This window comes from Salvia splendens, chromosome 4 (genome assembly GCF_004379255.2).
Source record: "Salvia splendens isolate huo1 chromosome 4, SspV2, whole genome shotgun sequence".
Lineage (NCBI taxonomy): Eukaryota > Viridiplantae > Streptophyta > Magnoliopsida > Lamiales > Lamiaceae > Salvia > Salvia splendens.
The window spans coordinates 37,924,348-37,937,789 of record NC_056035.1 but is presented as its reverse complement, the minus strand read 5'-3'; the positions used below and the strand labels follow the sequence as shown (position 1 = coordinate 37,937,789).

At 35.1% G+C, this 13,442-nt stretch overlaps 1 protein-coding gene across 1 annotated transcript; it reads right to left on the bottom strand.

Moving 5' to 3' along the window:
• Positions 1–61: 61 nt before the first annotated feature.
• On the bottom strand, positions 62–2,967 carry LOC121801296 (flavin-containing monooxygenase FMO GS-OX-like 4). Its single transcript, XM_042200762.1, has 7 exons — positions 2,266–2,967; positions 1,875–1,945; positions 1,071–1,223; positions 910–992; positions 690–825; positions 413–586; positions 62–334 (listed from the first exon to the last, which is right to left on the bottom strand). The coding sequence occupies exons 1-7, from the start codon at positions 2,858–2,860 to the stop codon at positions 146–148; spliced, it is 1,401 nt and encodes a 466-aa protein (XP_042056696.1). The 5' UTR covers positions 2,861–2,967; the 3' UTR covers positions 62–145.
• Positions 2,968–13,442: the final 10,475 nt, after the last annotated feature.

The window sequence follows — 13,442 nt, the reverse complement described above, 5'->3', positions numbered from 1 at the left end:
ATTTTGTTTGATAAATTATCCAGCCTCATAAATTGATTTTGTAATAGTTTTAGTCCATTAGTGATTTGTAACACCAGAAATATTTAACTTATGGTTCATGTGTCAATGACAGTTAGACTTCTATCTTTATAATGAAATTTTTTTATCATACAGAGAGTTTCAATAGCTTGAATTCTTGATAAGCCGAAGCCATTAAATCTTCATCCTCCCACTGATCACGGTACGTCTCCGGCACACTCCTCTTCCTCCTTCCGGTCACCAAATACATTTGCTTTCTCCATTCTTCGATGGGAGGAGACCCGCTCTTTGCAGCCAACCAGTCATCGTACTCAAACTACACCAACAATCGAGCCATCAGCTATACCAGCAAATCAGTTGCCAGAGCCAAGATAGGTAAAGTATGCAAACATACCTGAGATTCTCCCATTTGATGAGTATATCGCTTGGGAATACCGGCTGCTTCCAGTGACGAGTAAAACGCTTCAATATCCGCAGTCATTTCCTCAGGCGACTCCAGTGTAAGCCGCCCCGATAAAACTCCAGCTATCCACCTGCTCTGGAGTTCAAATTGAGGAAAGGGCACAACCTGGATATAAATGTAAAGGTAATTGAGTTTTAGGTTCTATTTTATTCAATTTTAAATTGTGACGTACATATGCTGAACTATATGAAAATAAACAGCAAATTACCTTCCATGGCAAGCCAACAAATGAAAGCCAAGGTGCCAATGAAGGAGGAAAAATATGCTGATAAAGTGGGCCAACTCTATTATCCTCCACAGTCACAGCCTTGTTCGTCTCGAGAAAAGGAAAATAAAATTTATACCTGCAAGATCAGCAGTGACTCAAACACGTATCTACACAAGTATTCAATCGAAGAATGCTGATATAACTTGTTTTCATGACTCACCCCGTGCAGTGAAGGATAACATCAGCGATGGTTTTATATCCGTCATGGAAAGCCACTGTGCCATCTCTGTGAACGCTTTTGATCTGCGGATGTTGTTATGTCAGCATAGTGTTGGAAGGTTTCTCCAAACATAAACTTAGAGGACTTAAATCTGGCTTAACCATTGAATGCAGCCAAATGTTATCATGCCCCGGAAACTTTCCAATTTTGTCTACTTCTGCTGATCTAGATGCAACATGGACTTCTTTCGCGAATCTGGCAATATCCCGGGAGATATCATCAGCACTTGCAGCACTCCCTATTAGCACCACAACCTGCAAAACTCACCCAAATCAACTGAATGCTATCCTTTAATTTCTGAATCATTTTCATTTTTCACTTGACACAAGCAGATAAACATGTAAAGGTAGGTGTTGCCAACTAGCGGATACGCTTCAAGCAATGCAAGAAGATTCAGATGCACTGCAAACTTATAGCTTGGAATTTCAAGAAAATTATGATACTCGGGCAACAAATATTTTCATATGTAGTAGTGAGGTCTAGAATTATACTAGTATCAGAACTAAGAAAATGAAATGTGATTCCCATCAAAGCCTCCATATCATGTCTAGTTTTCCAAGTATGGTTTGTGGGCTATTGCACAAGAACACGATTCCCATCAATAAAAACTGAAATGTGATTCTCATGAACACCAAAAAAACAATAATGGTACCAAATAAAGGAGTAATCTTGGTCTACAGCATTGCAAATATTAAATCCATCTGACCATCTCCAGTTCTCCACTGGACCACAATAAGAGTATGTATGACTATTCCAACTTACATAAATTTCACTTTCACAGATCTGTTAGATTCCACATATAGATAAACTATACAAGCTGCTATAGTTAGAGTAGCACCTCTCTAACAATGAAAAAGTTCATCTGTAAACAAGCACGAGGAGAAAATAATGCAGCAGATACATACTTGATCACGAAAGGGATCGGGAATGCGATAGTTGTGACTGTGTATCTGTTTCCCCGGCCACTCATCAATGCCTGAATTGTAAATGGAAAGTCAAATCTTGTGTCTTAAAACTAAGCCATAAATAGCTAAGGAATGAATACAGCAGCTGAAGTGAAAAATTGCAAGAATGTGTCAATTTCAGAGCCATATATACCTGTCTTAGCTAAGAATCACAATCTAATAAAAAGGAACTATGTACCTAAAAGAAAGGAGGTCAACAGCTAGCATCAAAATCATTTCGACAAATCAATTAATCAAGAATAGAGAAATCAAAACTTGTCTACCGTTGAAACTAAAGATCAATTTTTTACCAAATAATCTGAAACAAGTGATGAGAATCCGGATTAATTACCGGGTAAATCCGCAATCCGGGGCTCCGAATAGTGTCCATTACAGATCACCACCGCATCATACACCTCATCATCGTCATCACCGCCGCCGCCGCTCCTCCTAGACTTGACCACCCAGCGCCGATCATCCGCCGCCATCCCGACATGCCACACCTCCCTCCCATACCTAACCATCTCCTCCACCCCTAACTCCGCCAAGAAATCCCTCAAATACTCCAACACCTCGCCGTGACCCGGGAACCTCCTCGGGTCCCGGCCCGGCTTCCCGGTGGCCACAAACGGGTAGGCCCGAAAGCCCATGACCTCGCGGGGCAGGTTGGTGCGGAGCGAAGCGTAGACGCTGGAGTGGACCACGTCTCGGGTCGGGTCGAGGCCTAACGGGTCGGTCTCTGTTTGGGGCGTGTAAACCCAGGTGCCGCCTAGCTTTTCTTCCCGCTCGTAGACGACGACGCGGTGGCCTTCTCGCCGGAGTTCAACGGCGGCGGAGACCCCGGCAGCGCCGGCGCCGATGACGGCGACGGTTCTGGAGATGGGTGACGGCATCGCGGGGAGGGGGAAGTGGAGTTTCGGAGTCGGGTTGGGATTGGGAGTAATCATTTGGATTGTTCGTCAATGCATCACTCATATTTCTGCTCAACATATTTTTTAATTATAAAATTTGACGGTTTGTGCATGTGAATATCGGCTGTTGCCATTCAACCAGATATTCTGATTGTTTGGACTCCTAATTTTTTTATATATTCTACCAATTAAAAGAAAAAGAAACACAAATCGGAGAAAATGCTACTACTATACCTAAAGACATAAAATTAAATTAACTTAAAATGAAATTAAAACAAACCCAATTAATAGGAATGCAATGAAGAGAGCACATCAAGTCTAGGAAGCACTTGTGAAAAATACCTTTGACAAACCTTTACATTTCTATACTACGGAAACACAAATAATTTTTTCTAACAATAGTTAATCCACGACTCAACATTCAAAATATCAAAATAATTTTAAAAAAACATTTTGACACAGCTATAATTGATTAATAATAATCACCATTATTATTAACTTATTTGTTTTCAATTTCAATTGGTAACGCTTTAATACACTCAAGTCGTATAGTAGAAAATAAAAAATTATTGGATTTCGCTACAAAAGCTAAAATGACATCTAATGAAAATGAGATTATGGACTTCTTTAACACTTCTACCATAAAAATAATATCACCACATATCAATTCATTGCACTAAAATGGAACATAAAATGGTAGAAATGTATTGCATTATAATAACGTTAAACGTATATAATTAGACATTATTTATGGAATGAATTAGTTATTCACACTAATTCTAGACGATGAAGAAATGATACATATTGAAATAATGAAAAATCAAATCATGGAATCTAGAAGTTGAGCAAACATTAGATGGAGACTCAAAAAAACAAATATTGTTGTACATCATAACTAACAATCATAATATAGCTCAAGAATCTACACTAATTCTAGAATTATTTGCAAATAATAAAGGGGAATCAAGGGATGACTGAGAGTCTAGTCTCCACTCTTCTTGAATCTTCCGCTCCTTACTCTTTATCTCAACTCTTGTCAAATCTTCCTCTTTGACGCAGCTATACTCGACTGAGGACATCTCACTCTCCGCACTGTCACCCACGACAACACATCTGAAATTTTGATTGAAGAAATTTGTTGGGTGAATAAGTATTTATAGAGTGATCTGTATAAATGTGCTAACATTATTACATTAATTACTATTCCTTTGATTATTGGTGCATTAATCATTTTTTTATTACATTTTAAGTGTAACTTATTGGAATATGAATAGTCTAGCCTATTTTTTATGCATGTTTATAGTTGTTCTCTATAGAGAATTTTTTCTTTACAACAGAATTATACCCAAATATTTATTCATTAGGAGTATATTTTACTCAGCGCGTTTAATCACCTATACATAACATTCTTCATAATAATTATGAAGTAACGTTTATATGATGAATAATCAATAATAATTGTATGAAGTAACGCATATATGAGAACTAATAAAGAATGATTGGGAATATTAATTTTTTACATCGTGGACTGTTAAGAAGTAACGCAAATATGAGTAGTACATATGAATATGTAAATTTATATTAATTATAATAGCACCCAAAATTTAAAAAAATATTTAAAATTATGCCCAAAACTCGTCTTTTATATTAGTATAGATTCAATTAATATAAATTTACTAAAATATGGTTTATCTTTAATTATTTACATCAAATTCAAACTTTCAGTATATCTTACATTACAAAAGTATACTTTTAATTTTACTTATAATTGAAGAATTTTTCTATATAATAAATTAGATTTGGTATATGATTGGAGTTGACCTTAATCAAAATCATATTTTCTTAACAAGATATTCTAAGATACCAACTTTACCTAATACTAGCATTTATAACGGATAGCCTCCGCCATATCTCAACTCTCATCATTCCTCTCTTTGTTTTGCACCAAATTCCAAATTAGAACTTCCATGGACAAACTCTTCCTCTCCCAAACTTTTCACAGTAATTTACATTAATGCATAATTAATTATACCACCACAATTAATGCACAATTTCAATAATAAATATATAATTAATTTGGAATTATTATACAATTTCAATAGTAATAATACTTGAAATTAAAAACATATAAATACACAAATTAACTATAAATGCAATTAATAGTAATAATAAGTAGGGAGTAATATTAAAAGAGTAAACTACAAAAATGGTCAATGGACTATAGGTTTATCTCGCTCATAGTCTCTGAACTTTAAAAATATCGTCAGACATCCCTAGATTAAGGGTTTATTTCAAAAGAATAAAGCTATGCGGCCACATTATGGCCAGCCATAAATTAATTATATAACAAAAAAAAATTAATTTTTTTTAAAATTTTTAGTTTAATACTACTTGATTTTACTTTTATATCATCTTCATTATATGTTGCTCAACATGTTAGTGTTGCTCTTTCGTAGTTTTTGTTCAACTTATTACTACTGTCATTTCTTGATTGTTGCTCAACGTATACAGTAATTCGTGATATTAATGTGTTTTACGTAATGGAATTCAAAGATAAGTATCAACTCACAATTTCATTCACACACATATAAGTTTATATCGGTAATTCTAATTTTTTTATATATGTAAATGGACTAAATAAACTCTTTATGGCCGACCACATTATGGCCATTTAGCATCACTCATTTCAAAAATGGTCATTTTAGCTATTTTTATCCGAAAATACCTTTTAATTATTTGAGCAATTTTATCCTTTCAAAATTTTAACTTTTCCGTGTCAGCATCATCATCGTCTTTTTGTCCCTTTATATTTCTCACTCTTGTCCCTTCACTCCTCTATCTCTTTTCCCTTCTTCTTCGTCCTTTCTTCTTCTTCGGAGAAGTAGACGGCGGAAAACATAAAAATTTACTGAAATCAAGATTCGCAGAACTCATAAAAAATCCCTATCTACAAATATCTATATCAGCATTGATACGATATCAAGATTAAAAACCAAGAATTTGCATGAAGCAGACGGCGGATCATGAAGCGAAACGCCATCATCTTCCTTGATTTCCTCGACAGCTTCTCCGATTAATGTGCGACAACGAAGGGGATATTTTAGAGTACCGATTCTCAATTTTCTGGAACAGGGTTGAACTACTTTCCGGCCACCGCGAATTACAACCGGAGAGAGACGCGGAAGCGCCACTGATGGAGCAAAATTCGCTATGCGGAGTAGCGCAGAGGGTCGTGAAAGATTAATCGCTATTTTTTTATTAGTTATATGTGTCTGTAAATTATTCCTTGTGTACTAAGATTTTGCCTTAGAGTGACATATATATGGTGGGCCCAAAAACCATAGTTCAAAGACTTCTCCATTCGCAATTCAAAGCTCACAATTAGACATTTTCATGGAATAGTTTGAGAATGATGATAGAATTACTGAAAAGATCCCTATTTACAAATACCTATATTAGAGATGTATATGATCAGTGATCACGATTCAAAATCTTGCAAAGAAACAAGAAATGCACAGAAACTAGATCTTCCTCAATTCCTCTACTAGCTTAAAGAATAAAAAACAACAAGACAAAATAGCCCTACAATAATTGCAAACATAAAAGCATCCGCATTGGTGCTCGCTGGGACGGACAGCATCCGTGCCGCTGGCGCGGCAATGTGCTGTCCGCCGCTGGCACGGCGCTGCTCGATGTATCGAGCTCGTCCGTGCCGCTAAGCAGGTGATGTGGCGCGTTTCTATTCGCCAACGGATTATCCTTTGGATTATCTTTTTTTTGTAAAAAAATCGAAAATAATACCAAAAATTAAAAAGTATTTATTCAGATTCCCAAAAATATAGTCGTTTTATTATCGTTTTTTGAATTTTTTTTATTTTTTAATAATTTTTTTAAATCCCAAAATCATCTATAAATACACACATTCATCATCCATCTTTCACATCAAATGATCTCTCATTCATATTTTTTCATACAACTCATCTACATCTTCCTCTCTCACTCAAACCCTCTCTAAAAAATTCAAAAATGGATTTCACCGATATCATTGCGGAAGCGGAGCGCGAAGAACAAGAATACTATGAACAATATTGTGTTGCCTATGAAGCCTATGTCGCCGCCACTACCCCGGCCCCTCCTCCTCAACCAACTAGATCAATTCGCCGCTACATCCCTCGTGACCGGGAGGGAGCTAACGAAAGGCTCGTTGCCGACCATTTTTTCAGCCAGCCGTGGTTTCCGGAAGATTACTTTCAGCGCCGTTTTCGCATGTCAAAACGGTTGTTTATGCGTATTGTCAACACATTGTCCGCCCGTGTTGAATACTTTCAATCACGTAGAAATGCAACCGGTCGACAAAGTCTCTGGGCGTTGCAGAAGTGTACTTGTGCCATCCGACAACTTGCTACTGGCAAACAGCTGACCTCTTCGACGAGTATTTGCATGTGGGTGAGTCAACTGAAATCCTATGCCTCAAAAATTTTTGCAACGGAGTTCGTTCTGCTTTCGGTGAGGAATTCCTTCGGGCACCCACCACCGATTATTGTTAACGGTTGCTTCATCTTCACAAAATAGTCCACGGTTTGCCCGATATGCTTGGTAGCGTTGAGTGCATGCATTGAAAGTGGAAGAATTGCTCGACTGCTTGGAGGGGGCAATACTTAAACGGCCACAAAGGCGGCGGCCCAATGCTTATCCTTGATGCGGTCGCCGACTACCGCCTATGGATTTGGCATGCATATTTCGGTATTGCCGGATCCAACAACGACTTGAACGTGCTCTATTCTTCACCACTCTTCAATGATGTTTTGAATGGTGTAGCACCGGCGATCGACTTCACCGTCAATGGAAATGCATACAACATGGGTTACTATCTTGCCGATGGTATCTACCCAAGGTGGTCGACTTTCGTGAAGACGTTCAGCAATTCGCAAGACCCGAGGCGAGTTCTTTTTGCGCAGCGTCAAGAGTCCGCTTGGAAAGACGTCGAAAGAGCTTTTGGGGTCCTTCAAGCCCGATTCAACATTGTGAAGGCCCCGTCTCGGCTGTGGTACGTTAAGAATATCGCCGACATCATGCACACATGTATTATCTTGTTAAACATGATTATAGCTGACGAAGGACCGAGGACGGCTAACTTTTACGACGAGGATGAAGCCGGAAGCTCAACCGAGAGGTCTCCCCCACGCCGAGGTGTGCATACGACGGTGGGTGAGAGGATCGAAACAAGACAGACAATGCGCGATACCAGAACCCACATTGAGCTACAAGAAGACCTAATCAAACACATTTGGGCGAAATTCGGCCACGGGTAGTTGGTTTTTTTTAATTTTATGAATTTAAATATGTAATTTAAAATTTTTAGGATTTTAATTATGTAATTTTTAATTTTTTTTGTAATTTGTAATAGTATTCCGGGTATTTTTAATGCATTTTAATATTGTGGAAATGTTTTTATTTAAATTGAATAATAGAATGGTGAGACCCTTGAGCATGTCCTTGCGGTAGAGTATGGATGTGGGTGTTGTGCTCTTGGGAAGAACATGGAGTAAAAAAATAATAAAAGTGGGTCCCGGCCTACATCCGTGCTCTTTGGCAAGAACACGGATGTGGATGCTGTATAGAGTTCACTTCGTCGGCCGAAGAGAGAAACACGCAAGAGGTGATAATATTAACCCAATTTACACGCAAGAGGTGATAAATTACTCTGAGGAAATTCAATTTACACTCGACGAAATCGCACAAAAAAAATGAAATCTCGACAGCTCAAGAAAAAAAAGAAAAAAAGAAGAAGAATAAGGAGGAGGAGGAGGGAGAAGGGATGAAGAAGAAGAGGAGAGAGAAGGGACAAGAGACGCGAGAGAGAAATGTACTTCCAAATCATGGTAATGTTGACACACAAAAGTTGAAATTTTGAAAAAGACAAAATTGCCCTAATGCTCAAAAGGCATTTTCGGATAAAAAATAATCAAAATGACCATTTTTAAAATAAATTATTAGTTCATGGATGTCTGACAATATTTTTAAAGTACAGAGTCTATGGGCGAAATAAATCCAAAGTGCATGAACCATTTTTGTAGTTTACTCATACTCCATTAAAAACATACAAATGCACAAATTTAGAAAGAGGCGTCTCCACTCCTCTTTTTCGTTCCTCTTTCTTGCCTATCGAAAACCACCGCCAACACTGGCGGACCCAAGTAATAGGGAGGAGGGGCTAAAGCCCCCAATAAAATTATTTTTTCTAACTTTTTTCTATTAATTTTTTTAAAACTTTATTTAAGTTTAGTATAAATTATTATGTAAAAGCCCCTATAAATAATTTAAATCACTCAAAAAAATATACTTTAGAATAAAATTTAGAAATTCCAGCCCCTATCGATAAATATTTCTGCGTCCGCCACTGACCGCCAACCCTACACCCCTCTGCGCGCCCGTCACGCCGCCGAGTCCGTCGGCGACTCCTCCTCCCCAGTTCCACGCGTTGTGGATGCTCAATGTTTTAGCAGTTAGCATGTCATATTTAATTATATTAAATAATCCATTGTTTGCCAAGCCCAAAATATTTAGAGGCCCACTGTTATAACATTCAAAATGTTTTTAATCCAATTTTTTACTCGTAATATTGATTTTTACCACTTCCACCTACAAAATTCTCAATATAATGCAATTTCAGTTTGTTTGTTACTAATTGATTATCTTCGTCCCACTTAAGATTGACACATTTTCCTTTTTAGTTTGTCCCAAATAAGATGACGCATTACCTTTTTCGAAAACTTTATCTATCCAATTAATACACTCAACCACTCTTTATCACTCCTATTAAAATATTCATCTTTCTTTATCTCTCTATTTTAAATTTTAATACTTATATTCATCTTTTCTCTCTTCACTTAAACACATTAATCAATAACTCTTAATATCTCGTGTCGGCTAAAAAATGTGTCATTTTAGCCGGGACGGATGGAGTACTTTATACTCAGCTATGCCCCACCCTAAGCAAGCACTTTTTTTTAGGAAAAACTATTTGTACATTATTCTATCTATTCCTCCACTTTTGTAATCTTGAATTATTTTCTCGAGCAAACCAGATGGAGTACTAAATATATTGATTTTCAGCTGATTTTCTAAATATATTGATTTTCAGCTTGAATTCTTTATTACGAGCAAACCAGATGGAGTACTAAATATATTGATTTTCAGCTGATTTTCTAAATATATTGATTTTCAGCTTGAATTCTTTATTACTTAGCTTTCGTCATGTAGTGAAAGGGTCGTGAAAAGTTCGTGTATGAGGATAATCTAATATTATGTATTAATTTATAATCATAATTAATTAATTTGTAAACTGAATAAGTAGTAATTTTATACGGTATTAAACTTTGAACAAAATCATACTAATAGAAATAAAAACAATGGGTAACAATGAATAAAAAAAGTAAAATGATTCCAATATAAAATTAAAACAAGTGTTGGCTACATCCCTAGTTAAGTTAAGTAAAGAAATAATAAAATAAAAGAATGAATTAAGTGAAGAAAAAAGTCCGTCTTACTTAAGATGACACATTTTCCTTTTTAGTTTATCTCAAATAAGATGACATATTTCTATTTTTAGAAACTCTCTCTCCAATTAATACATTCAACCACTTTTCTCATTAAAATTAAATATTCAACTCTCCTTATCCCTCCATCTAATACTTACACTCACATTCACTCTCCCCAATTAAACACATTAACCAACAACTTCTGCTAACTAATTAATGTGTCATTTTAGTTGGGACCGAGGGAGTAATAACATTTGCAAAAACAAATATGACTCACTTACTTCGATGCGTCTAAAAAAAGAAATATGAATCACTTAACAAGCAACGAAGGGAGCTAGTATGTTTAAGTTGATTCACAACTATGATTAGTTGAAGCCACACGTGTGTTGCACACGCGCGTTGCATGCATCTAAGAAAACTACATGCTGTGGATGTTACGAATTCATGTCGTTATTTAATGATAGCAGCATAAATTGCATATAAGAAATAGATTTAGATTGATATAACGATCAGAGAAATTACTTGTTGCATTATTTTATGCTATGCAGTATGCATTTTCATCACTACCGTTATTCACGTGCATTGTCAATATGCATTGTCGATATGATGCAGGAATAATCACAATACACATTTCAATTAAAGAAAGTTAAAAATATTAAATTGACCGTACATATTATTTTATATGATAAAAGAATAATTCTACTCCATAATCTAAATTTATGAGTATTATTTTGTCGATTGACCGTACATATTATTTTATCTGACAAAAGAATAATTCTACTCCATATTCTAAATTTACGAATATTATTTTGTCAGACAAAAAAGTAATTCTAGATTGTAAATATTCTAAACTAACTATTTCCCTACAATAGAAATACCAATAAGTACACACCACTTTTTCACTTGCAAGTTGCAACACCGAGCACCCGCGAGCTAACTATGCGCACGCATTCTAGTGCGCATAAAAGAGGTGTAAGAAAATTCGATTAACCCTACCCTTCTTCCCAAATCCCAATATATAGGGTCACAACACTTCTTACCATAAACGAAAAACAAAATAAATAGCCATAGCCATAAACCCATTATCATTGGAGAGATTCAAATTTCCTGTCTAGTAAAACATGTACTACTAGTAGTAGATTACATAAAAGTTCATAGAGATGTGACCGATTACGGTCCAAAACCGAGATTGTTTGCTTTTTATCAAATCAAGCAGGATTTGGCGCAGTGAAAGATCATTTTGGATAGGATAGAATAGTATTTTAGAAAATTCAAACTAATTATGCTTTTTGTCAAGTATAGTTTGGGGCCTAACCCTTCTGAGCTGTTAACACTTATACAAAAGCTCATATTTAGTTGGAGATTAATTGTAAATATAGAAAAAAGTTGTATTCGGTCTTTGATTAGACTTAGGCCAACCTTACTAAGAGAAAAATGATCGAGGATTCAATTAAACAATAATATATAAATTATTCAATTTAATATCATGTCTATATACTCCGTTTATTATCCACTTTATGGATTTGGTTTCTAAATACAGTCCGTCCACTAAAAAAATGCTATATACCGAGCATTGTGCTCGATAAAGATAAAATACCGAGCACAAGAAGTGCTTAGTATATAGCTCGTCACAAAATTTTAGAGCACAAACTGAGCAATTCTAAGGTTGAGTGCTAGGAAATTATTTAAACTAAAATATTTAAATAAAATTAAAATATGGCCGACACCCAAGTTTTTCAAATTTATAAAAATTGGATATAATAAGTTAGAGTGAGATGCCAAATTAATGCTAATTTTGCACATCTAATATATGCACACAAATTGTGGCATTCTAATGATTCTAATTAGCAATCAAAATCGGTTTACCCTCAAATGCTAATTGCATTCTTCTCTACAAGGTCACTCTCGATTAAAGTCGTTGCTAGCCAGTCTAATCTTGAGTTATTCTTTTATCTTATTTTACACGAAATATCAATAAATTTATCGTTGTCTAAACGTTTAGTTTTAGTTGTTCAATCTTCAATCTAAATTAATGCAGTGTATACGAAGTCTATGAAGGAAAAATATTACGGTAAATGATTAGGGATAATAATGATAACAAATTTCGAGTGAGTTGTCTTCCTCTCATTAATCAGCCACATGAAAATCAATTTTTTTAATGCATAAGTGGTTGTGGAAGTAGGGAAGAGTTAGGCAGGTTACCTTAATTCATTAATATATATTTTTACTAAACCACCAATGATAACATCTCACAAATATTAATCTTAGAGAGAATATTTCTTTAGATATTTTGATAGCAACTTGTGATGAAGCAAGAAAGAGATGGTCACGTTGTCTCTAAGCCACAACCCCAATATTTGATTGGCGTCAATTGAATATTTTGATATATTAGCATATCAAATTATAACTATAAATTTCACCCACGTATGAATTTCTATTAATTAGTGCAAATAAACTTTTCACGATATTATGTACTGTATATATTCAAAGATAAATGGTGCTAATAAAATTTTATAGGGACCACAAGAGGAGTATTATAGAAGAGCTAAGCTAATGTTAATATTTAAATAATCTTTTCATTGATTTATGTGATAGTCGGCACTTAGCAGAGAGATAGAAACTATGTTTTCATGGAACTAGAGCACAAGTCATACCTTCTTCGACAGTGACAAAATCTTGAACCTTATAAATATCATAAAAGTTTGTTTTCTAGAACACCAATTGATGGCTTAAGATAATCCATTTTTGTAAAAAAAAATGAAAAAGAAAATAAGTTGTCGATTTTATTATTTTCATTGATATTTGAGTGTACTAATTAAAATGCTAGTTTTCAGTTTTATAAAATGATTAAATGAGATTCTTTGGAATACCTAGTTGTAAATTTGTAACTGCATGTAACCATCACCAACAAAAAGTATTGCTCCGTTGCCAATTTCGAAATTTCCACTATTTCAAATAAATTTTTTTATGGTTAACCAAATTTAATTAGAATTTATAGTGTGAGAATTCCTCATTTCTTTTACCTCCTCAGTTATAAAAAAGAATTTCACTATTTATTATTCTTCATTTTCACTCTA